Source organism: Mesoplodon mirus (genome assembly GCF_964341445.2).
Source record: "Mesoplodon mirus genome assembly, chromosome: 13".
Taxonomy (NCBI): Eukaryota; Metazoa; Chordata; class Mammalia; order Artiodactyla; family Ziphiidae; genus Mesoplodon; species Mesoplodon mirus.
The window spans coordinates 20247821-20275181 of NC_138989.1; the positions used below are offsets into that span (position 1 = coordinate 20247821).

The window sequence follows — 27361 nt, forward strand, 5'->3', positions numbered from 1 at the left end:
TGTTTTCAGAAAAGTGTCAGCTGATAAATAGCTGGAGAAAATATACATATATATACTTTTTATATTTGTATATTATATATATATTTGTTCTTCCCCAGGTAATAGCACAAATTTAACAAACCTGAAAGAAGATTTCTTATAACAGTAATGTAACAGTAATGTCGGATGAGCTTATCTCACAATTTATAGGGGATGCATTAAGCAGAAGCTGAGAAACTCCTGGTATGCGTACCCATCTGGGAATAAGCCCACGGGACTCAGACACACCTAAGCAAGCACTGATTTCCTTCTGCATCAGTCGTGCAGGGGCGGCAAGCGTGGAGCAGGTCTTTCTCTGTAGCCAGGTCAAGGCAGCAAACCTACAGGCCGAGTCAGCCTCCAGAGGGACTGAGAGAACAGATGAAAGGGGTTCTGAGATGGGATCCTGGCCCCCTGGTGACTGGAAAGGAAAGCCAGGGCTGAGCTGCCAATGAGAAAGGGTGGCAGCCACAGGCAGCTCATAAAGCTTGGGTCTACATGATAGACCAATGTGAACTGGAATCAGATTTCTGCCACTTCCTACCTCTGAGTCTCAGCTTCCACATCTGTATAATGGGCTGGTAGTATTGATCTTGGGTGGCCTCGGCCTGCAGTGGCTTGAAGCAGGATATTTGTTCCCCAGCCAGAGATTGAAGTCAGGCCATGGCAGTGAGAGTGCTGAATCCTAGCCACTAGACCACCAGGGCCAGTGGCCAGTGACAAGGTTCTGGCCCATTGGCTTTGTAGAAATGAACTTCCATAAAGAGACAGAAAGTAGTGAAACAAGTGGAGTGTTTGTTAGGAAGAAAAAGAGTACTGTGTGAATAGATACACAAGGGCGAGCTCAGAGAGAGAGTGGCACCCTCGTGGTAGTTTGAATCACTTATATGGGGCATTTCTTCCAAGTTTCCTCTGGCCAATTGTCTTGCTTTGGCTGTGAGTCTATATCTTTTATCTGGGCAGGGCTCAGCTCCTCCTCCCTCCTGCTATTATCTTTATCTTGGAGTATCTGTCCACAGGGGACAAACTCCAACTGCTCATCAGCCTGGGGCCCATCCATCTCCTGCCTCACTCATAAGTTGAATCATGTGAAATGCCATTTTTAATAGGTCAAAAAACAGTTCATAATAAAAAAAAAGACAGACTTTAGCAAGCACTGGTGAGTGTGTAAAGAAACTGGAACTACATTGCTGGTGGGGATGGAACATGGGACAGCTACTTTGGAAAACAGTTTGGCAGTTACTCACAAATTTCAACGTAGACTTACCATATGACCTAACAATACACCTCCTAGGAATTTATCCAAGAGAAGTGAATACACGAAGACTTGTACACGAATCTTCAGAGCAACATTATTTGTAATTGCCAAAAAGCGAAAACAATCCAAATGTCCATCAACCGGCAAGTAGATAAACAAAATGTCATCTATCCATACAATGGAATAAAGAGCAATAAAAAAGGAAGTACTCATCCATGCTGCAACGTGGGTGAACCTGAAAAACATTATGCTAAGTGGAGGAATGCGAAAGGTCACATATCATATGATTCCTTTTACATAAAATGTCTAGGAAAGGCCAATCTAGAGAGAGACAGAAAGCAGATTAGTGCTGCCTAGAGCTAAAGGTAGGTAGGAATGGAGGATTGACTGCAGATAGGCAGGAGGGGTCTTTTGGGTGTGCTAGAAATGTTCTAAAACTGGATTGTGGTGATGGTTGCACAAGTTTATAAGTTTACTAAAAATCATTGAATTGTGCACTTTAACTGGATGATTTTTATGGTCTGTATATTATACCTCAACAAAGCTATTTCAAAAAGTCAAATATTAGCTGCAAAATATATGAACGAAAAACTGATAGAAGTAAAAGAAAAAAATGATAAATCCACAATTATAGTTGGCAGTTTCAACATCCCTATTTCAATAATTGATGAAACAGTAGACATAAAATCAAAAAGGGTGTAGATAACTGAAAAACGCAATCAACCAACTTGATCTAACTGGCGTTTATAGAACACTCTGCCTAACTACAGCAGGATACAAATTCTTTGTACATGAATATGGAGCATTTTTACCAATATAGACTGTATTATAGGCCATAAAACAAGTCAATACCTATAAAATGATTCAGATTATACAAAGCATATTTTCTAAGCACAGTGGAATTAAATTAGAAATCCCTAACAGATATCTGGAACATTTCTAAATATTTGGAAACTAAAAACACACTTCTAAGGCTTCCCTGGTGGCGCAGTGGTTAAGGGTCTGCCTGCCGATGCAGGGGACATGGGTTCGAGCCCCGGTCCGGGAAGATCCCACATGCCGTGGAGCAACTGGGTCGGTGAGCCATGGCCACTGAGCATGCACGTCCGGAGCCTGTGCTCTGCAACAGGAGAGGTCACAACAGTGAGAGGCCCGTGTACCGCAAAAACAAACAAACAAACAAAAAATCACACTTCTAAATAACTAATGGGGCAAAGAATAAAAAAAAAAAAGAGAAATAAAAATACATTTGAACTGAATTTTTAAAGAGGGCAACATATCAAAACTTGGATGCCACTGAAGCAGTACTGAGTGAGAAATTTAGAATGTTAAACACTTACGTTAGAAAAGGAGAAATCAGTGACCTCAGTTTATACCTTCAAAAACTAAAAAAAGAAAAGTTAAATCCAAAGTAAGCAGAAGAAAGGAAATAATAAAGATCAGAGCAGAAATCAATAAAATAGAAAAAAATAGAATTAATGAAAGTAAAGCTTGTTCTTTGTGAAAGTTTAACGAAAGTAGTAAACCTCTAGATAGAATAATCAGGAAAAAGAAGACACAAATTACTAATATAAGGAATAAGAAAGGCAGCATTGCTACAGATACCTTAGATATTAAAAAGCAAATTAAGGAATATTATGAATAATTCTATGCCAATAAATTCAACAACTTAGGTAAAATGGACAAATACCTCAGAAAGTGCCAACTACCAAAGCTCACTCAAGAAAAAAGACATTGCCTGAATACACTGCGTTTATTAAAGGACTTGTATTTGTAGCTAGAAATCTTCCTACAAAGAATGCTCCAGGCCCAGATGACTTCACTGGTGAATTCTACCAAACGTGTGAGGACAAAATAATACAATTAAATACAAATACTTTCAGAAAATAGGAGAAAAAAGAACTTCCCAATTCATTCAATGAGGGCAGCATTACTCTGATACCAAAATCAGACAAAGGCATTACAGTCAGATCAATATCAGTCATAAACATAGACACACAAATGGCTAACAAAGTTCTAGCAAATCGGATCCAACAATGTATAAAAAAGAATAATACATCATGACTAAGGGCAGTGTATGCCAGAAACTCAGGATTGTTTCATGATTTGAAAGTCAATAAATGGAATTCATATTAGGGAATTTAAAAAAGGAAAATTAAATGAGCTTCTCAGTAGATGCAGAAAAGCATCTGACAAAAATTCAATATCCATTCCTAATAAAAATCCTCATCAAATCAGGAATAGAAAGAAATTTCTTTAACCTGATAAAGGGTATCTACCAAAAAAAAAGAAAAAAAGAAAAAGCCCTACAGCTAACAGCATCCTTAATGGTGACAGACTGAATGCTTTCCCTCTTAGATCGGGAATGAAGCAAGGTTGTCCACACTCATCATGTCCATTCAACATTTTGCTTGAAGTTCTACTCAGGGCAATGAAGTGGGAAAAAAAGATATTAAATGCATATCGATTGGAAAGGAGGAAGTAAAACTAACATTATTTGCAGAAAGCATGATTGTCTCTATAGAAAATGCTAGAGATTTTACAAAGGAATCCTTAGGAATCCACAAAGAAGCTACTGAAAGTAATAAGTGAGTTTAGCAAGGTCATTGTACAAAAAATGAATTGTATCTCTATAAACTAGTTAACAATCCTTTGGAAGTTGAAAGTTAAATAATACCACTGCTATAGCATGAAAAATGTGAAATAATGATAAATTTGATAAAAGATATTTAAGAGCTCTACTCTGAGAACTATAAAATACTGTTGAGAGGAATTAAAGAAGGTATGAATAAATGGAAGGATAAACCACATTTATGGGTCAGAACATTTAATATTGTTAAGATGTCAGCACTGCCCACACTGATCTACAGATTCAATGCAATCCCAAGTAAAACCTCAGCAGGACTTTTTGCAGAAATTTACAAGAAGATTATATAATTCATATGGAAAAACAACGAACCTGGAAGAGCAAAAATCATTCTGAAAAAGAACGAAGTTGAAGACCTACACTGCTTGATTTTAATGTGTATCATAAGGTTACAGTAATCAAGACAGTATCGGTTTGGTGTTGACCTAAAGACAGACATATAGATCAATGGAATAGAATAGAGAGTTGAGAAATAGACCCACACATGTATGATCAATTGATTTGCAGTGGTGTTGCCAAGGCATTCAATGGGGAAGGGACAATCTTTTCATTAAATAGTGCTAAAACAATGAGATGGCTATATGCAAAATAAATAAATGAAAGAACCTTGACTCTTACCTCAGATCGGATACAAAAATTGCTCAAAATAGATAATAGACTTAAATATAAGAGCTGAAATTATAAAACGTCCAGGAGAGAACATAAGAGAAAATAAATCTCTGTGGACTTGGATTTGGCAAAAGTTTGAAAAATATGACACAAAAAAATCACAAACTAAAAGATCATTTAGTTGGATAAGATCGAAATTTAAATATTCTGTTCTTTAAGATACACTTATGAAAATGAAAAGGCAAATCACAAACTGAGAGAAAATATTTAGAGAACATGTATCCAACAAAGGTTTTGTCTCTAGGACATATGAAGAACTCTTACAACACAATCATTTAAAAATACAAAAATAATTAAAAAAAAATTTTTTGGCCATTCCGTGCAGACTGCAGGATCCTAGTTTCCTGACCAGGGATCAAACCCGTGCGTGCCCCCTGAAGTGGAAGCACAGAGTCCCAACCACTGGACAGCAGGGAACTCCCCAAAAACAAAGTTTAAATGGGCAAAAGAATTGAACATACACTTCACCAAAGAAGATATATGGATGTCAAATAAACACATGAAAAGATGTTCATCATCATTAGTTAATTATTAAGGAAATGAAACTTAAAACCACTACACACCCACTGTATGGCTTAAATTAGAAAATTGAGTTATGCCAAGGATTGGCATGGGTGTTCAGTGACTGGGACTCTTACAAGCTCCTAGCGGAAATGTAAAATGATGCAACCACTTTGGAAGGCCATCTTGTTGTTCCTTAATTAGTTAAACATACACCTACTGTATGATACAGCCATTCCACTCCTAGGGGTTTACCTAAGAGAAATGAAAACGCATGCCTCACCAAGACTTGTAAACAAATTCTGGTAGCATCTTTATTTGTAATAGCTAAAAAGTAAACAACCTGAAGGCCCATCATACACGTGAGTTGACGAAGACAAATTGTGATCTATCCATACAATGCAACACCACTGGTATCTTGATACTTCTGATTCATCTAGTATATTTCAGCACTTTCCTTTACAGCATCAGATTACGGGGAAAGTCTGCCGGATATCAGAGAGCTTAAAATAAAACACTCCGAGGGTATATCCTAATTTCTTTACAGACCCACCCCAGGCCTTTGTACCCTCCATACCCAGAGCCCTTATCTTTATCCTGATTGAGAGATCCAGTCCCATTTCCATATAGTCACATAGTTTTGTTCATCTCAATATATCCTATTCCTTAAGAAGATAAGTAAGCATGGTCACATCTTCAGACCTTTGTTAAATGGAAAAAAGAAGTTTTCTTTGTCTAACCACACACAGGAATTTTGGCTTGGGAAATACGGTTATCAGACTTGGTTGGATTCCTACTTTACCTTCTCTTGCTGTGTCTTTTCCCTCATTCTGGATTCCCAGAGTCATAATGTCATCTCTTCCTTTTGTCTCTATTGGGGAGAGGTAACATATTAATATATTATATGATAATGTGGGTTCACAACCTGGCTCTTCCACTTACTAGCTGTGTGACCTTGCGTGGATTACTTAACCTCTCTGTGCTTCAGTTTTCTCTTTTGGAAAATGGTGATAATCAGAGTAGTACCTCCTGGAACGTTGAAAGCTCTTAGCGTTGGGCACATAAGCAGTCGATAAATATTTGCTTTTCTTAGCACATGAACCCAGTATCAGGAAAAGTTCTAAAGGTCTGATTCACCTTATCACACTGTCTTATAAAGATCAATTTTAATAGCTGATCCCCCGAGATGGAGATTACATTTCAACATAGACTTGTTATAGGAAATAGATTCTACCTGGGATTTCAGGCCTGATCAAATCGTGCTGGGTGGAAGAGGGGCTAAGGGCAGGCTTTACTACTGTCTGGGACCAAATTGTGTCCTAATCACAATGTACATCAGAACTACATGAGAAACTCCTTAAAATCAACATCTCTGAGGGATGAGCCTGGGAATCTGCATTATAACAAACCCTCCAGATAATTCTCATTTCCAAGCAAGTTGTAGAATCCCTGCCTATGGGATGCCTACCAGAAGAGAAACTCTTTTTCACTCTCTCTTGCTATTACATTCTTATATTCTTTTCTCCCCAATTTCTTTACTTTTTTGGGGGGAGGGGGATGGGGAGTGATGCTTAAAAAAAACCGCCCCAAATTTAATTACCTGGAAATTCTTTTTTCTTATTATTTTGTTCTTTTCTGGACTTGTATAGTTGCATTTTTTATTTTTATACCTATGCGGTAATGTACGTATAGAATTTTGTATCCTGCATCCAGTTAACATTATACCATCTGTATTATTTCATCCTGCTACATTTTTTTCTCACACCTTCTCTTCCTCACCCCTTGCTTCTCTGTCCAGGTGACCATCTAAGGTGGCTAGATAGGTATGTGCCTGTGTCCACATTCATCTTAATGCAAGTATATAGTTACGTACATTGAATTTGGGGAACTTGATATAGCTTTGGTTTCTCATACTGGGTGTATTTTATAAGCATTCTGAAATATTTTTTTTCCTGAAAGCTAAATGAATAAATAAAGGATGTGGTTAGTCTGCCTGTGCTTAAAATTCATATAAGATCTCTGTAGTGAAGGCTGCTTTACATTAATGAGGATTATATTTACTCTTTTTGCCTCGTTTGCAATTATTGGGTGAACTCAGGTCGCCTTAGTTCATTACCACCATTAGTTCCTGTCAATAACAGAAGGTGTGCCTCAAATGCACAAGTACCTGGGAGCTTATGATGTCTTCCCTCTTCTAGCAGAGGGCAGCTCTGGCCCGCAAGGTGGAGGGCTGGGTTCTGATCATACACGTTACTGCAAATTAAATCTCTCCCTGAGCCTCAGTTGTCCCATCTGTAAAGGATGGTTATTAGGCCCAAGTGGTGTTTCTCTCAGGGAGCCCTGTGGACCACCTGCTTCAGAATCATCATCATACCAGTTAAAATGCAGATCCCAAGGCCCCACCCTCGGCCCATTGAACCACAACCTGGGGTGGGGCCCAGGAGCCTGTATGGTCAACAAGTCTCGCAGCTGGATCCCATGGACTATTAAAGGTTGGGAACTACAGATCCCTGTGGTTGAATATCCTGGCAGTTAATCTCCAAACTCCTCTTTGTTCTTTCTCAGGCAGGACGGAGTTAATCCTGGCTAGTCAATGTGGTCCTCACCTGCTCCTGCAAGAGCTGCACCATCTAAAGGAGTCAAGAGCTAGAAGTCTACATCCTGGTACATAGTCAGTGGTACTTTCCATATGGATGGAAGGGAAAGAAAGGAGAGAGGAAAGAAAAAAAAATAGATAGCCTCCTTTCAACTCGAGGTCTCTACAAATGCTGCTTTCTTAGCCAGGAATGATGTCCTACGAATGATCTCCTATCTGCTTAACTCCTGAGACTCTTAATGTCTTAGCTAAGAACTTGCTTCCTCCGGGAAGCCTTTCAGACCTCTCCATCACGTTGCGTGTGTAGATAATGATAACCACTGTCCTATCACCTGGTATTTCCCCCTTATGTAATTCATTGTTAAATGGCTAACTCACCCCAGTGGACAAGAAAATTTCATCCATGTTCCCAGAGTGCATCAAAAGACCTGGCACATAGTAAGTGCTCAGTGAATAAATATTTGATAAATGATGTGGACGTGATACCTGGCTCAGCTTTAACATTAGAGCCAAGGCTTTCCTGGGCAGAACTAGGGCTCCAAGAACTCACTCTCTCCCTCCCTCCCTCCCTCCCTCTCTCCTTCTCTCTCTCTCTCTCTCTCTCTCTCTCTCTCTTTCTCTCTCTCTCTCTCTCTCTCTCTCTCTCTCTCTCTCACACACACACACACACACACACACACACTCTGTTCCACACACACACACACACACACACACTCTGTTCCACACACACACACACACACACTCTCTCTCTCTCTCTCTCTCTCTCTCTCTCTCTGTTCCCACCCCCATAGCACCCCAAACCAGCCAAATGGCAAATTGCACCCAAAATCTGGGAAAAGCCTTCGACAAGTTATCTTAGAATAGTAACAGCTTCTGTCCCAACCAGTGCTGTCACAGGCAGCTTAATTATGGTAATTAGCCACATTAAAACACGATTATAACATAAAATTGGAATTAGTCATATAACACATTCAAATTTTTTGGTATGCTTATTGATTTTCTTTCCCTCTTAATCAGAGGGCTACAGTAAATTCAGATAGATCTGGTACAATTAAAACTGAGCCTGGGGCTTCCCTGGTGGCGCAGTGGTTGAGAGTCCGCCTGCCGATGCAGGGGACACGGGTTCGTGCCCCGGTCCGGGAAGATCCCACATGCCGCGGAGTAGCTAGGCCCATGAGTCATGGCTGCTGAGCCTGAGCATCCGGAGCCTGTGCTCCACAATGGGAGAGGCCACAACATTGAGAGGCCCGCGTACCGCAAAAAAAAAAAACAAAAAACTGAGCCTGTAAATGCTAGTGAAAATTTTAATTAGCTTCTGTCTTTTGTTAAGGACAGTGAGGTGAGGATGTATCTTTTTACAGGGAACATAATCAAGGCGTTTGTCTTTGTTTTCTGGATCCTAGGTGGGGCAGACCATACTGTTCGCATTCCTTTTTAAGAAGTGTTTTGAAAGAAGATGCAAGTTGTGAAGACATCTAAGAAATGCCTAAACAAGAAGTGGTCGGTTTAAAGAAAAACAGTTAGTCAAACTTGGTGATTGGAGGTATGTAGACAAAACCAATTGAATTGAATCATTCTCTTTTCTGTAGGATGGAATGGCTTTGAAATTGGGCAACCATGAGTTTACATCTTAACTCTGCTGTTTACTAGCTGTGTGATCTTGAACAGGCTTTGTTTTGCCTCTCTGAGCCTCAGTTTCCTCATCTGTGAAATGGGGATAATGGTAGAACCTATCTCACAGGATGATTGAGAGAATTAATGGGATTACACATTTTCAACGTGAAGTAACACCTTAATAACTAGGAGTTGTTATCATCATCAGTATCATCATCATCACCACCATCATCTTTATCACCATTAGCATCATCATTATCATTTTCATCCAATAAAGAGAAGACTCTTGTAATATCTGCTATGACTCTTGAGCTTCATGGTGTAGGGGAAAGACCATGAGTTTGGATTCAGGTAGCTCTCTAATCTGTGCCACTTATAATGTATGCAACCTTAGGCAAGTCATTATATTTCTTTCCTTATTTGTAAAATGAGCACAATTTTCAAGGGGATGTTGGGAATGTGACAAAGGATGCGGGTCATGTCTGGCATGGAGCTAGCCATGTGAGCCATGTTGATTCTCCATCTCGAATATCCAGTCCCATCCACTCAACAGGTTGCTTTGGTGGTGGTGTAGCTCAGGCATGTATAGAATATAAAAGCAAGAATCTCCAGGTTTCAAATCACAGCCTTCACTCAGAGGCTTTTCTGTGCCGCCTCCTGCAAGGCCTGTGTCCCACTGTCATGACCTTAGTTGCCGGGAAGTGTTTCTGCCATCTGTGTATACAGAAGAGATAGTAGAGCTCATCAAATATTCCATGTGGTCCCCTGAATTTCCCAGCCTCCCTTGCAGTTGGAGTGAGGCTGTGTGACTCCTTCTGACCAGTAGACTGTGAGCAGAAATATGTCACTTCTGTTTGGAGGCATTTAAAGAGCGGTGGCTGGGAAACCACATGTAGAGATAACAAAACTGCAAGATGGAAGTTACCAAATCATCAAGTCACTGCAGGGAGGACAGCTGTCCTGGAGAGCAGTGGAATCCCTGTTGGACTTGTGTGAGTGGAAAATAAACCATTGTTGCATTAAGCTACTGGAAGTTTGAGGCTTCTTTGTTACAGCAACATAACCTAGCTTATGCTGATTAATACAGTGATTGGTCTCTGCCATGAAATCCACTTTTTTGTTTGTGCCTCTTGCTCTGAATGCACTAATGGCTTGTTGGCTATTGGCCATTCCCAGACTGACGGATGCACCTTTTTTCCGGCACCGATTTTAGGTAGACTGGAGGGAAACTGGGACTTCTAAGTTCAGAGATTTCCCATAATGCTTATGCCCATCAATGCAGCCTACAGCTGGCCCCTCACTGTTCGGACAGCACAGGTGACTGGGAGAAAGAAACATGGAAAACTCAAAATAACAGGGTCCTTGCATGGGTCATTCACAGCCGCATAGAATCCTGCCCATACTGGGGTGCCCAATGGAATTGATATGTCAGATATCATAGGCATCCAGTGTTTGCCCTGACCGGAATTCACACCCATCTTTATTTTGGTATCAACACTTAGTTTTGTTTTGAGACCCACTCATCAGATTCAGGCTTGGTGGGCTTGTCAATCCAAAGGCTTTACCCTCTTCTGTCCAAGAAGTGGGCACATCACCCAACCTCGGTAGTGATTCATACCAAGTGCGGCCTCTTTAAAGGACTCAGGAGGGTCCCAGCTTCCTAGGTCCTTAGAACTGCTGTGATGCTGTCCTCAGACCTGCTTTCCCAACTCTTCTTTGGTTTGTGAGATACTCCTATTCTTCTGACAAAGCTCTCCCACCTTTTTCTGGATGAATTTAGCCAGAATCAGCTCCTTTTCATCAAAGAGTGTTAAGTAATACATAATAATGAATTCCATCCAATATTGACAAAGCCCCTGTCATGTGCTGGGTACCATGCTGGACTCTGTTGCCCTATTACTCTAAGTTTGGAATGACATTTATGATTGATGGCCTAAGAAAACAAAACTGAGGTTAAGTAAAACACAGACTTTTTTTTTTTAAATTATTTATTTATTTACTTATGGCTGCGTTGGGTCTTTGTTGCTGCGTGTGGGCTTTCTCTAGTTGCAGAGAGCCGGGGCTAGTCTTCATTGCAGTGTGCAGGCTTCTCATTGTGGTGGCTTCTCTTGTTGCGGAGCACGGGCTATAAGCGCGTGGGCTTCAGTAGCTGTGACACCTGGGCTCAGTAGTTGTGGCTTGTGGGCTCTAGAGCACAGGCTCAGTAGTTGTGGCGCATGGGCCTAGCTGTTCCATGGCATGTGGGATCTTCCCAGACCAGGGCTCGAACCCATGTACCCTGCACTGGCAGGTGGATTCTTAACCACTGCGCCACCAGGGAAGTCCCAGTAAAATGCAAACTTATTTATTCATTCAACAAACATACTGTGAGTGCCAATTATGGGCAAATGAACATCTAGGTGATGGGGATACAGGACTGAAAAAAACAGACCAAAATTTTGTTTTGTTTTGTTTTAAGAACCACTCATCGGATGTGGGCCTGGTGGGCTTGTCAATCAAAAGGCTTTACCCTCTTGGGGCTTCCCTGGAGGGGAAGCAGCAAGTAGGACTCAATGCAGGCAAAAAAAAAAAAAAGGCTTTACCCTCTTCTGTCCAAGAGGTGGTCACATGACCCAACCCGGGTAGTGATTCATATCAAGTGCAGCCTCTTTAAAGGACTTGGGAGGGTCCCAGCTTCCTAGATCCCCAGAACTGCTGTGATGCTGTCCTCAGACCTGCTTTCCCAGCTCTCCTTTGTGAGACTGATAATTGTGTTTGGAGGAGGCAGGTGTAAATAACACAGACAATAAAAATATAGAGTAATCAGATGCTCAGAAGTAGTATGTGGAGAAATAAAGCAGTACAGGAGGATGGGTAGCATGTGGTGTCAGGGGTGGGATAAAGAGGGCTAGGAATTTAAAACTCTTTGGACAGGGAAGACTTCACTGAGATTTGAGCAAAATCTGGAAAATGGAAACGTGCGTTCTCTTGTTCTTTTTTTTTTTTTTTTTTTTTTTTTTTTTTGCTGTACGCGGGCCTCTCACTGCTGTGGCCTCTCCCGTTGCGGAGCACAGGCTCCGGACACACAGGCTCCGCGGCCATGGCTCGCGGGCCCAGCCGCTCCGCGGCATGTGGGATCTTCTGGGATCGGGGCACGAACCCGTGTCCCCTGCATCGGCAGGCGGCCTCTCAACCACTGCGCCACCAGGGAAGCCCCGTTCTCTTGTTCTTGTATTCCAAATTCCATTTTGCAGGTGACTTGGTTTATAGGGCTGTTGTGGAGACAGGACTTGACACTTAAAACGCACACAATAAACATCAGCTGGAAAACAAGTGCAAAGGAGCCATTTGGATGCCAGGTCAGCACTGTGTGTGGGGAGCACCAGCACTCATCCTCCAATCCTAAACCATCACCTTGGGGATGCTGCATCCCAGCCCTGGAAACTGCTGAGGCTGTGGCCTCACAGGGTGGTTTGTAATCACCAGTTCCCTTCCCCCATCCCAGCTCCCATGCTGCTCTAATTAGGGACCTCGGGCAGCCCAAGCTGCCGGCTGTTTCTGCTGCTCCCAGCCACTGCTCCAGAAGAACTGGGGGTGGGGGAAGAAGGGAGAGAGACAGAGGTGGGGAGGCAGGGAAGGAGAGAGATACAGACAGAGACACACACAGAGAGAAAGAGAGAGACAGAGGGAGGGAGGGACGGAGGGAGAAGAAGAAAAGAAAACAAGGAGCAGAGAGGGAGGGAAATGCATTACCCAAGCCTGAGAGAGGCAGATGGAACTCCTCTGCAGTGAGCTTGTCCTGGGTGGCCAGGGTACTTCTAACATCTGCAGTTCCTCCCAGCTGCCCCACCCTGCCTACATTCAAGAAATACTCAAGGGCATAGGCTCTGGACACTGGGTTCAGATGGACCCGGGTTCAAATCATGTCTCTGCCATTGCCTGGACATGGGAACGTAGGCAATCTCACAAGTATCTTGAGTCTCAGTTTCATAATGCCAACTTCATAGGTTAGAGAGAGGATTCTGATGTGAAGTGTGGAAAGCACCTAGCCGCCTGCCATGCACACAGTGCGGGGATCTTGGCTCAGTCCTGGCTCTGGGTCCTTGGACTCTGCCCGCAGGAGACCCTGGTCCCACACATTCACACAGAACCGTGATTGGGACTCTGATTGAGAACCTCGAGTCCAGTGGCTCTTTTCCCGGCTGCACCCTGGGATCACCTGGGGAGCTTTAAAGAACACAGATGCCTGAGATCTCTCCCAGAGAGAGTCTGATGTAACTCACTTGGGATGCAGCCTGGGCATCAGAATCTGTGAAAGCTCCCAGGTGGTTCCAAAGTGCAGCCAAGGTTGAAAGGCACTGCTTTGTCTCAGGGTGTTGATTTAAACCCCCCACATTTATTCCCAAAGAATGAGAGACACTCAAGACAACGTGCCTTTAGACAGCCTCTCAGACCAGCTGTTTTTCCTTTTTCTAATTTGGTTCGACGAGCATTTATTGAGCATCTATCTGTGCTCCTGGCACACTGGTAAAATCAAGCACTGTTCCTGCCCTCCAACAGCGTGGTGTCTGGGTGACCATATCCTGCTACGCTTGAGGGGACCATGGGAAAAATTGGGAGGAAAATATCTCATCCAGATTGCGGGATGGGTGGGGAAGGAGGGAGGTGAGGTTACAGCATCAGACCTAAACTGTGACTTGAAAAACTGAGTAGCAGCTGGCCCAGCAGGGATGTGGAAAGAAGAAGGGTCACCCAGGAGGCCGGAACAGTACGATGGGTGAAGCATCAAGGGGAGAGGGACAGAATGAGGAGGGGGATCACCTGCAGGCAGGTCGAGGAGACAGGAGGATAGAGGGCAGGAGTGGAAGACAGGAGAAGCTTTACGGCCATGCCAGGACCCCTGGCTTTCACATTATTGGCACTAGGGAGCCATGGCAGGCTCTAGGTTATGAGGCAGTTTTGATCCCGTGCACAAGTATTCAGAGTGCGGCTGCCTCTGAGTGCTGGGGGGTGGCACATCCAGAAGAGGAAAAAGCCTTTGTCTGGCAATTTTTCCACAAGCAATTTTATTCCATTCCCTTCCATCCTGTAGAAACATGAAGTTATCCAGAGAACATTACTGCCATGGTAACGGTAAGAGAAACAAACAATGCACCCATTTGTGTAAAATTGTCCATAAAGCCTGTTTATTTTTCATACCATTATTTTAATAGGTGGGGATGGCAGTGATGGGATGGGGAACAGCAGGCTTTAACGGTGCCGCTAACATCGCCTTTTCTTGAAACAACTTGAAATTTTCATAGACATTCAGACATTGGCACTCAGGTCATGTCTCCGGCTAGGAACTCCCGCTGCTTTAGAATCTTACGGCTGGGTAGCATCCCCTGTTCCCGGAACTGAAAGGCAGTATGGTCAAGTGGTTATAAACTCCAGCCTTGGGTTTGAGTCCCTGTTCTGTCACTGATTGGTGACTGTTGGCAAATTTCATTACCCCTCTGAGCCTCCATTTATTCATCTGCATCATTCATCCCCCTTAGAATCTAGGGGGAGAACACAGATAGTACACCTGGAAACATAAGGAAATAAGAAAGGTGATTTTAGAGAGTGATACATGCTTAAAAGGATTTAAAACTGAGGAAGTTCCCTCCAAGGAGGTGCCGTTCTGGCTGACCACAGGGTGAGAATGAGCCACGTGTATACCTATCAGGAGGAAAGACCTCCCAGGCAGGGGATCAGCAATCACAAAGAATAAGAGACAGACCTGAGTTTGGAATGTTTGCAGATGGACCTTCATAAAGGGAAGCACAAGAAAAGGTCAGAGAGGGTAAAGGGACCAGATCTGGAGGACCCTGTAGGCTAGGGTAGGAGTTTGGGTTACAATGATACAAACTCCTAGGGTGGTTGCAAGGATTAAATGAGATATTGAACAGTAAACTCTAAAGCAGCTGCTTGAAAACGTCAGCTTATATTCTCACCAGGATATCTGCAGCCCATCATCTCTTGGGTGTGGAAGCTATTACCACAGAATGATCGAACTGCAGACCTGGGAGGGCTTTCAGAGATCACTTTTCCTAATTATTTTCCTTTTTCATATGGGTGAATTAAGGATCAGAGAGGGCAAGGGACTTACAGACATCGCACAGGAGTCAGTGGGGCAGCCTCTGGGCTCTCCGACTTCTGCCCACTCTCCCTTGGGCTCCTGGACTCAAGTCCATCCGTGATCTCTAAAGAGAAATCCCTTGGTCCCTGTTCCTGCTGGTGCCAGGTGGTGCTCCTCCTGGGGAACAGCGTGGGGTAATGGAAAAACACAGAGCCTCAGAGGGTCATCAGACATTAGTCCTCTTCTCCCGCCCTCCTGTCCTCCTGGGAACAAAGGCTGGGCTTTGGCTGGGGAGCTGGAAGAAAGGTCAGGTTATGGGTCAGCAGGGACCTGACAGAGCCTGGTATTTCAATATTCCTTTATGAAGAGAATGGTGAGATAGGAGAGGAAGGCGAAGGGCTAGAGATGTTTCTGCAACTGAACAGAGCAGTACCGCCTTGCTTAATTTCAAGTGAGGCGAGTCACATGGAAAATGAGTTAGATTGGCTAAGTCCCTGATGGGCTTGGGTGTTTTACTGATTCTATACCCTTAACCCCAGCTGGACTTTCCTCTGGTTCTAGGCATACAGAAATACACTTAATAAATCCTGTTAGAGAAGAGCTTTTTATGGCATTTGGGCCATGTCTTTTCACTTACAATCTGTATAATACGTGATAATTCCTCCCACTTACTGAGCACCTTCTACAGCCTGGGTACTTGGTTCAGCACTGAACATGCATCCTGTTTCTTACTATTACAAAAGCCCTGGAAGTAGTTACTTATATCCCTTGCTTCGTATAGACAAGGAAACTGCAGTTCAGAGGTGACACATACAGGAGGGAGTTCTGACTCCCTCAAACTCAGACATGTCTGACTCCAGGTAAACCTGCTGATTCCAAAGGACTCAGGTGCTCATAGGGTCACCAAATATGAAAGTCTTAGAATAGCCCACAGGTGTGTACTTCTATGCAGGTATAGGCTGTTCTTCATGGTCTGAAAAATGTGTGTCACCGTTTATAGTGCCAGCAGAGTATATAAATATACACAGTACCTTCTATTGATTTCTTTTCCTCACCTTTGAGACTCAAAAACCTAAACCCAGGAAAATCTCCTGGCTGGGTTTGCAGGAACCTGACCGTGGGGGTCCCATCAGATCCTATGTGTTTGTCCCTCTCCCTCAGCCTCCTTCCTGTTTCTAACAGTGTCCTGGTTTTCCTTGTCTGGCCAGACAGGCCTCTGGAGAATGCAGATCCGTCTTGCAGGCTCACTTTGTATTCTGTAAACTTTCAGTTTAAAAATAAAGGCAAATCTCTGCTGTTCAATGGGCATTTCTCAAGAGCCAGGACAGGTGATAGAGACAGATCCAGCATTTTCAGGAAAATCAAATAGGCATAATTGCTTCTTTCCAGGTAATGTAGATGCACTGGATGGGGGCAGTTGTGTCACAGTTGATCATTCCCTTGTTAGCATCTGACCAGAGTGATGTGATAGCCACGGGCTTCCTGCATGGGGGCTGCACAGGCTCAGCTTGTGAAGACTGGGTTGAAAACACATGATGAGAAGATGCTGGTTTGATGCTTTGCCTGCTTTTCAAAGACCCAGGGTGGATTTGTCCCCTGGACTTTACTCTTGCTGGGTTTTTTTTTTTCCTTTTTACTAGCTCCCTCTCTTTCAATATGTCTCCTTTATATTCCATTTTTACTCCAAGACAAAAGATTTTTTCTCTTTTTTTTTTCCCCCAGTGATAAAGACTTTTCCAATACCAGATGTGCCTAGGGGGAGAAATTGATGCTGGGTTTGGGTGGGGCAGGGCTGTGAATAAAAATTGACACTTCCTATATTGTATGTTGATGGGGAGAGTAATTACTGAGTATAGACTACCTGGCACACTCAAAGTCAAGCCCCTGGTTAATTATGATCTGCGTAGACAGAAAAATGGCCTCAGAGAAATATGACGACAATGGCTAGCATTTATTGCAACAGCGCTTTTTCAGTCTCAGAGCCTTGCACTTGCTGTGTCCTCTGCTTAGAACATGCTCTTCCCCAGATCTTCATCTGGTTACCTTTTTTGCACCATTCACTCCTCTGCTTAAATGTCTCCTAGCCTGGGAGGCCATCCCTGATCGCTCAAAAGGAATGTGCCTCGTTTACTCTCAACTCATCCTGTTTTATCTTCCTCATAGAGCTTTCTGAAATTCTTATTGAGGTTTTACTGTCTGTCCCTCACCTGACAAGGTAAGCTCCAGAGAGCAGGGACTTTGTTTTATTCATTTGTGTATCCCCAGTGCCGAAAACGGTATCTGGCACATAGAAGCTGCTCAAAAAATATTTGTTGAAGGATGGATAGATGGATGGATAGAAGGATAGATGGATGGATGGGTGGACAGATGAATGGAGAGTTTACTACGTGCTACATGCATTATCCTAAGTGCTTTATAATGATTGTCTCATTTAATCTTAAATGACAACCTTTCACTGAAGCAGCTTCAGAGAGGTTAAGACAGTTGTTAAAGGTCACACAGCTGTGAGTAGGAGAGAAATAATTCAAATTCAGTTCTGTCAGGTTTCAAAGCCCACTTTTAACCACTCTGCTTCCCCTGGCATAGAACATTAATCTTGAAAAGGATTTGGGCACACAGGTTACCAGACTTCACTAGACTATCAGGTCTAGAGAGCAAGAGATGGAGTCTGCTGTATCCACAGCACCTTGCATAGAGTTTGGCACCTAGTAGTCACTCAATAAATAGTAGATGCTCAAACAATATTTGCAGATAGATGGGATAGATAGATGGAATAGATGGATGAGTGGGTGGCTGGGTGGGTGGATGGATGGATGGATGGATGGACAGATAGGTGGATGGGTGGATAAGGAAACAGAGTCCCAGAGAAGCTGGCGACTCACCTAAGATCACACAGCATATCAGCAGAAAAGAGATCGGAACTCAGGACTCCTATCCCAGTACTCTCTGGCTCACAACACCAAACATTTGAGAATGAAATTGAGTGTTTTCCTTATGGTTTGCACTGGGCTAAAGGCTCTAGTTTACTGGTTCAAGGGATACTCTTTGTAACCCTATAAAATAAGTGCTATTGTATCTCCTCATGTCACAGTGATATTATCCACTTGTGTCAGTCACCCCACATGGTAAGTGTTATTTTTATCCCTACTCCTCAGAAGAGGAATATAAGGCTCAGAGAGGTTAAATAACTTGCCCTCCTTACCCAGCAGGAAGAGGTGAGGCTAGAATCTAACTCTTTGTCTCCACTGGACCAATATTAGCTGCATAAGACCTGATTATCAAGTGGCAACATATAAAGTAGACAGAGTCGTGAGCACACATCATCTGCTCTGCAGAGAATCTGGGATTCTTTCCCTAGGCAGCAGTGGGTAGCAGGAAGTCCACCCTGACGCCAGAATCGAGGCCAGAAGTGCCCTGTGGTAATAGAGCATAAGCCTGGACAAAAGGTAGACCAAGTACATGATATTGAGGGGGTCACTTTGCCTTCCTGAACCTCAGTTTCCTCATCTGTGATATGGGTATTGAAATTGTGCTTGGGGAAGATTTTCATCTGCAAGCTTCTCTGGTTCCTTGCAGAATTCTATCCCTATCATGGTATTTCTTCTTGGGGAAAAAAAATATGTCGATATTACTCTTAGAGAATCCCCTTATATTCCCACCATCCAATTTCAGATTACTGGGTCTGTGTCCCATTCTCTCAGGACTTTGTGCCATGTTTCAGCTGGCAAATGGAATGAATAAGTCCCTGCCCATGTGTTCAATGAGTTAAGGGTTTGCAATGTCATTTCTGCCACATAAGACACCTGCATGCAAGCAGCTGATCTTCTAGAGGCCCCATGACTTTACCAAAAGGAGTGTCTCTGATGGTAGACTTTTATTCACTGTGGTCTCCTGGTAACAAGGAGGTTTTGAAGCAGCAGGGAACATCATGGAATCATAGCATAGAGGTAGCCATCAAATACCTGGGAAATAGCATATTGAGATGCAGTGGGTTCTAACTGTGGACTCAGGCCTGGCATTGAATCCTGTCCAAGTGACTGACCTAAGCTAGGTTGTGCCACTCTCTAGGGCTCAGGTGCTCACCTGTCAGATGGAGACAATCACACCTCACTGGCAGGATCATTGTGAAATTATATCATTATAGCACCTGGCAAACAGTAGATGCTCATAAACATTAGTTTCCTTGCTTCCAGGTGTGGAGCTGGCCTATCTGTTTTCCTCTCCCTTGCTTTCTCCCTTTTCCTTTTCCTCCGTCTTTCTTGCTTGTTTATGTTTCCATTCAACAAGTATTATTGTGAGCCTGCTGGATGCTAGCACTGAGCAGATGGTGATGAGCAAGACAGGCAAGGCCACACCTTACAGAGCCCCCCACCCAATCCAGCAAAGCAACGGGCATGCTTCATCTTCCCCAAAGGAGAAATAAGCTCTTGGGCACCGTGTGCCTCAGTCTCCCTCTTTATCAAAACCGATTGGCTTTACTGCCAGGAATGGAAACTTCTTGCATCCACTGATTGGGTTTTATTGGGAGCTCTCTACCCCCCAGAACCTGATGCAGATCTGGACCTGTAGTGCGGACCCTGTAAAAGAACATTGAATGCATGAGTGACTGGGGGAGCTCTGGGTGTGGAGGGTTTTTTGGAAACCTGGACCAGAGTGCTCCCTCTCCCCTCCTGTCCTCCTCCACCCAGTATGCAACTCCCCCACCCATTCTTTATAGGGACTCCCAGCTCCTCCACTCTGCTGAAGACATATTCCTCCCCGCTGCTGCCTGCAACCTTCTCTCCATCTGCTCCTCTGCCTGCTCAGGCTGCAACGTGGGGATAGTGTGGCAAGGTGGAGTGGGGGGAGGGAGGAGGAGGGCTTTCTAAATTGGGGTGAGAGGCCTGGGAAGCTGGCTGGGTCTGCAAAAGTAGTCCACACAGTGAGTCTCCAGGAGTGGGTGCAAGCTTGTCCCCCATCCAGCCACTGCCTGTCCCCAAGCATCTGCCTGTCTCCCCCCATCACCCCTATTTGTGGAGAAAAGACAAGTTGCTGAGAATCAGGGCTGGGCAAGAGCAAAGCGGATGACAGTAGGCCTTGAACTCCAGCTCAGATGGGGGAAGGAGTACAGCAGGGCTAAAGGACTGAGCTGAGAGGAAGCCTTGGCGAGCTCTGGTGCCCCGTTAACAATGGGAATGTGAGAAACGGTGCTCAGATTAGAACATGGATAAATGTTCAGGTTGGGCTTCAGGGGTGTACAAAGCCCCCCGGGTACTGGATGCACAATTTTGTGGCCATTTGTATCCTCCTAGGGAGACTGACAGCTCTCATCAGATCTACAGAGTTTGAGACTCTCTAGGTTATGCGGACTCACTTTGGAAATGCGGAGGGCTGTCAGGGAAGAGGCTGGCTGGGGCCGAGAGAGCTGAAATTGGGATCTCTCCGAAAGGCTGAGCGATGGAAAGCTCTAGGCTGCGCACAGGCTGAGGGCTGCGCTCGGTTTTGAGGCCTCCATCTCACCGTCCGGAAAATGGTCCGGACGCTCTCCAGCCTTGCCTCGCCGGCGCAGGGCTGCCGTGAGCATCCGCCAAGAGAAAACGCTCGGCCCACAGGAGGCGAGGGGAGTCGGCGTTAAACTTTGCAGGGCCGACGGGCCAGCGGCCAGAAGAGGAGGCTGGCACCCCGGGCGCGGCCGGCCCCTTGCGCTCGCTGCCCGCCCGCCCCCTCCTTTCCTCCCCGCGCTGGCTCGGCACAGACTCGGCCCCAGCCCCTCCCTCCTCCCGCTCGCGCCTCGCTCGTTCGCTCGCTCGCCGGCTCCTCCTCACTCGCCCGCCCGCGCCCGGCGCAGCTCGGCCAGAGCGTTCGCGGGGCTGAAGCGCGTCCGCCCGGGGGGCTCCGGCGGCTGCCCCCGGCCCGCGGCCCCCTCCCCGACTCCCGCCTTCCCTTCCTCGCTCGCTGCCTCTCTCCTTCCCCGGCTCCCGCGCCGTCCGCCCGCCCCGCAGCCCGCGGCTCAGCGCCCCCCGCAGCCAAGATGCCCGCGGCCCGGCCGCCCGACGCGGGACTCGGCGGGATCGCGCTGCTCCTCGCTCTGCTCCTGGGAAGCCCTGCGGCCGCTCCGGCAGAAGGTGAGCGCCCAGAGGGGCGGGGCGGGGGAGGGGGCAAAGTTGCCGCGAGTGCGGGGCGGCTGGGGGTCCTAGCCGGCCCAGACGACTCGCTCCACGTCTGCAGGGATGTGGAGCGGGGGCGGCTGCCCAAATTCGGGACTAGGAACCGCGTCCCCTTGGCCCGGGCTGCTGGGAATGTGGAGGCGGGGATGTGTCTGAAGGACTCGGGCGCTTTCCTGCCTCGGCCGCGGGCTCCCTTTTTGCCTTCCCGGCTGTGCGGCTGACTCCCCTGTGCAGCCCCAGAGAATCTCCTTGGAGCGGGGTCGCCTCCAGACCCCAGATTCCCGGAGCTCTCTGCAGCCGCACCCGGGGCCGGGTGCCAGGTAATTCTCACCCTTTCAGGGAGAGGACGAGAAGCGGGGGCAGGGGACCCGCCGTGCAAGTGAGGACTAGACTCGAACAGTGCGCCTGGGGGCCGTCGCAGTGCCGCGTCCTCCCACGCTAGGACCCCTTGCTTCCTTTTGGTTCAGGCTGCCCCGAGGGACCGGGTCCCTGGACCGATCCCAACCAAGTGTCTGGAAGCCGAACTTGGGTGTGGCTTTCGCCTGGAGGCCAGTGGAGGGGGCTCCGGGTTCTCAGAACTTAGCGGGGGAGGGAGAGGAGATCTTAGGTCACAGGCGGGAACGTGAGCGGACTTCCCCCTTTTTTCTCTCTTCAACAGCCGGGTGTCTCTTAACACTACTCTGAATTGGGGGCGGGGCGGGGGTTGCTAGTTTCACCCGGCACGTGCTAGCCGGTTGGGAAGAAGGGGGGGCGCGTCCAAGTTCAGCGGAGGATGACGGCTCCTTCTTCCCAGACCTGGAGCCGCACCCTCTCCTCCACCCCGCTGAGGTTCCCCAGGGAAAATTGTGGAGGGTGGTCAGGTGGGTGGGGCTTTGAGATGGAAAGGGGAGTATGGCGCCGAACTCATCCAAAACTAACCCGGAGAGCTTCGAGGGTTTGATCAGGCCACTAGGAGACCCCAGAGTGGTGGGAAGCGTTCGTAGACCTCGCCTTTTGAAAGGTCCAACTCCTGTTCCCAGTAACTCGCCCCTCACGTGGGAAAAAGCAGGCAATGCAGGGTCTCCCCAGACTGAAGACAACCCGGAGGGCGCACACTCTGTCCATCTGGAGCCCCGTGTTTGGCTTGGACCGTCTTGACCGGGAGCTAGGGGACAGGCGGTGTCCCTTCTCCCTGGGGAATTCTGGACCCCTGGCGCGCGCACCTGCTTTCAGCACCGAAGGCCGCGGACAGCTCTCCGCTCGCGGGCTCTGGCCCTGGGTCTCCTTCTCTTCAACTCTTCCCCACGGCCTGGAGTGCCCTCCTCAGCATAAATCAGGCATTTTATCCCCCACCCCTTTCTCTTTAAACGTGGAGCCCAGAGTACAGAGCAAAGGAAATAATTCATCACCTTTTGTTTAACAAAGCATATCGTTAAAGAACCCCCCTTTTATGAGGCAGTAATATTCACAATTTACACCAGGTCTGGACAATTTCTCTGGGAAAGATGGGAGAAGAGAATCGGTTTAAATAAGTCGTTTCCACCACAGCATGCCCTTTCTTAATTAGCTGTCTTTTCCAACAATGGCTTGGTGGCCTTGAACAGAGTCCAGATCTCCCTCCCTCACCCCCCTTTTGAATCTGAAAGCTACCCAGTGGCTTGCTGGCTTTTCTAAAGTGATTCTACCTCTGAGGACGGCACTCTCCAATATACCACCCTCCAGGAAAAATGTCTTAATGGCACATATTGAATTGTCATCCAAGACAAGGATTTCATATCCTGCTTCCTCCCCTGGCTTCAAACACAAAATGTGTGTGTGTGTGTTTTAATTTTTAAGACATTTTACATTATTTTTTCCAATTGCTCGGCTCTATAGCTAGCCAGCATATAATTTTAATTAACTTCAGGTCATTGCCAAATTAAAGTCAACCGGTGTGCTACTTCAGAAGGTTCATTAATAACGGCGTGGTTCTGACTCCAAGACTGTGAGTCATAAGGAGGGAGTAAGGGCAGCCTATGAGCATTTGGAAACAATTGACCTTCCACAGTATATTCTGTTTTTAACGTGGAGCCCAACTTCCACTAATGTCAGATGGAGACCCATTCGTCTCATTGCGTGTTGCAAGCCGGTCCTTCTGTTTATGGTGCAGTGAGGAGATTTGTAAATACAGTACTTGAAAGAGACTTGTTGCTAAATGCTTATGTAGGTCACGTGATTCTCTGGGCCATTTTGCTGTAAGGCATGAATAAGTATAAAATATAACTTGTTTTTGAAGAGGCTTCTTATTGTCTAAGATATACACATGGGGTATAGCTGTAACTACGTGCTAAGACTGCAGAGCCTGAGTGTAATTTCTTTTCTTTTTCCTTGAATTAATAAAGTAAATTCAATATTGCTTAATAAGACTCAAATTTGCGGCTTCCTCCAGTCTCTAATGTACACTGTCGTTAGATTCACTTAAAGACTATTTTCATGGTGGATCGGCATTTTTCTTTTTTTTTTTTTTTAATCTGTGGAGTTTTAGCCGCCCCTGCTGGGGCCACCTTATCAAAGCCTGAGGGATTCTTGTGTTCGCATGTCTCAGCTGGACATTAGGAAAATAATGGTATATTCCTTTCCTTCCTCTTCCCAGGTAAAAGGATGTTTCCTAATCAGAGCGGTTTGTTTTCTAGTTTTGCTCACAAGTTCATTCCTGCTATTCAAAAAGCGATTCAAAAGGGCTCAATTTACTGGTCCTCATATTTGGTCCACATTCTGCAACGTGCCATTGGCACAGACCTCCACTAGGGGCGCTCAAAGCTACGGTTGGTGATTGAGGGCAGAAGAGGTGAATTCTGACCTTTGGAACCACCAGGTGTGTGCAATGCCAGAGGTCAGTGGAATGGAGCTCTCCTATTTCTAAGAGAAAAATTACTTGATGGTGCCTGATATATGCAGTGAAAAAGAGGAAGGAAAGGTGAAAAGAGGGAGGGGGGATGCTCCAAGGAAGGCATCATTAGAATACAGAGTCCAACTGCCCTTTTTTTTAATACCAGTTTGTGGTTTCCTTCATGTAGCCAAATTGCAAAACACCAAAGAGGCCATGGCAAGGCTGTTCTGAGGAGTTTGACTCAGTTGGCCACTGGGATTAGATTTATAGGGTTCCAGAAAAGAAGTATGTGGTTTTGGAATCGGAGCAACCTGGGTCAGGCCCAGCTGCATTGTTTATGGGTGTGTGACCTTTGTCAGGTCGATCTTCTCTGGGCCACCATTTCACTACCTGTGGGATGGGGATGGAGGTGGGGTGGGGATTAATGGTCCCAGCCTGGAAGGATGGTTGCAGTGATTACATAACACTTATACCTGTAAAGCACCTGGCATGTAATAGATGCTCAAGTAATGTTTTCTCCCTTTTCTTCCCTACTTTCCAAAGAGCAAATTGCCCCTCCTAGTAGGCACCTGGAAAGCAGATCCTTGAAATTGGTGTTGGAAATGTTGGAATAAATATCTGGATAATTTAGGCCCAAGTAGAAGGGTTGGAGGTAAGGTAACGAGTAGCCCAAGTGAGGAATTTGCATGACCTGGTGCAGACTCCCTTTCTTTTCAAACTCTCATACTGTATCTCTTTGACCCTCAATATTACCACCAGAAAGCAGAGTTCATTGTACCAGAGATATAGGATAGCAGGATAGTGGTTGGAAGGAAGACCTAAGAAGAGAGTTTTCTGTCAAAAACAGTTATCCTTTCATTCATTTAACATTTACTAAGCACTTCCTATGCATGCAGCGGGCTCTGTATTGGGTGCTGGAGACACAGAATAATATGATGAGGTCCTTATCCCGGTAATGGCAGCCTAGCAAGAAAGACCTACAGGTAAATCACCAGTGTCCACACCATGGGATACATGTTGGGAGGGGGTGATTGTAATCAGAGTGCAGGGATCTCACAGGTGGGTGTGTTTAATGCTGGCCAGAGGTAGTCAGTGAAGGCTTCCCTGAGTTAATAGCATCTGAGCTGGCCCTAAAGGGATGTGACAGGTACCAGCAGCCACGGGAGATTTCTTCTTTGGGGCAATGATGATCCTGAAGAAGGCTTCACTTTCGGAACACATCACACACCTGTGGAATTGGGGAAACAGGAGCGAGTGGGCAGGGAAGGGAGGCAGTCACGCACGCGCACACGTGAGAAGGGTAGAAGGATCCTGGGATCTGCCCACCCTTTCGGCGTTCCCCTGGATTGCATGGGCTGCTGAGGAGGTGAGAGCTGGAACAAAGGCCTGTGAGCCGCGGTGTTCACTGTTATCCACTAGAGGTTGTGATGACACCGATGGAATCCTCTCCGAAGACAGCCGAGCGCAGATGCTGAGTATAGACAGCAGTGCACAGCCCTGGGTAAACATTGCTTTACAGGATTTGCATATTTGTATAATCCTCTGGCTACTGTAGTTCCTCTGAAACCCTTTGGTGGTGGTGGAGGGTGGGGGTTGGGAAGAGAACAGGGCTGCTTTCAGGGGAGGGTAAAAGGGTGATGCATTGGGCTGAGGTCAGTGGACCAATGTGACGTAATTTACTAGACCATAGCTGGGACTATGTCAGTGATGAAAACAGCATTTATTGAGTGTTGATTTCATTCCAAGCCTCGTGATGAGTGGTTTATATAGATTTGTTCAGAGCATCCTCACAACAGCCCCATGAGGTAGATGCTGTTATTTTCCTAATTTTATGGTCGGGGAAATCGAGGCACAGAGAGGTTAAGCAATGCGTTGAAGGTCACAAAGCCAAGAAGTGGTTTCAGTCTGGTATCAAACCCAGGCCTGAGCCAGAATCCTTTAGAGCCATGCCCCACTACTGCCTCTTACTTGCAGCGTTCCCCAAGCTCATGTGCAAATTCTGCACACCCCTGGGTTGGGGGGGGTGCAATAAATACTTGTCAAGTGTGTGTTGGATGTATCTCCTGTGCCTACACAGTTCCTGGCACATTGTAAGCACTCAAGTGAAACTGGTCAAATTGAAGTGAGTCGTAAAGTGAAGTAGGCTACAATTAAAGTGTAGGCAATTAATTCATAATCATTATATCTAATGAGTACTTAATATATATTCAGCCCTTACATGGGTTATTTTAATTTCCACCATTTCTCTCCATTGTGTGGATGAGGAAACCACGGCTTAGAGGGGCTGTTACCCGTTCAGGAAGCTCACAGGTGTTAGCCAGGAGGTTACAGAGGTAGGATTTGAATCCAGGTAGCCTAGCTACTGCGTTTGTGAGCTTGACTGCTGGGCATAGCGCCTTCCAAGCTGGGTCCTGCTGTGTTTCCAAATGAAATGTGTACAAAGCATGTTTCACTGTTAGTGTGCATCCAGGCGGGGTGGGTCCAAACCCCAGCTCACCCAACTCCAAAGACTGACAGGACAGAAACCAAAATCAACTAGGATTTTCCCAAGCTCTTAATAGCTCTTAAAAAAAAAAAAAAAAAAAAAAAAGCATAGGGGTTATTCTTCCCAGGCAGGGAAAGGAGACTTCATGAAAGAAGGTGGGAGGCTGGTTCATTGGTTGGTTTTGAAGCTGTGGCTGTTTGTAATTTCTCATGTTCCCAGGCCACTCAACCATTCATGGAGAACTCACAGTGTAGCTTGGTTTCTCTAAGCCCCTGAGTTCAGGACCTAAGCTCAACCATCTCCTAACCATGAGCCTCAATTTTTCCATCTGTAAAATGGATCACAGTAACCACTACCCCATGCACAAAGCTGTCCTCACAGGGCTGGGATGAGACACAGGAGTCAAGATGCTTTATGCATGCCAGGAGTTCAAGCTTCAGGGAAGTGGGTGCTGGCACGGAAAGCTGAAGACCCCAAACACCCCCCATGTGTTTTTTCCT

At 45.7% G+C, this 27361-nt stretch overlaps 1 protein-coding gene across 1 annotated transcript in view; it reads left to right on the forward strand.

The window, feature by feature from the left end:
* Nucleotides 1–21392: 21392 nt before the first annotated feature.
* Nucleotides 21393–27361, forward strand: part of SEZ6L (seizure related 6 homolog like) — a gene marked incomplete at its 5' end in the record, with an annotated part of 203270 nt that continues 197301 nt past the window's right edge. The window contains one exon of the mRNA XM_082641571.1: nucleotides 21393–21486. Coding sequence (XP_082497697.1) covers nucleotides 21393–21486 — 94 coding nt within the window. The remainder of the gene's footprint in view (nucleotides 21487–27361) is intronic.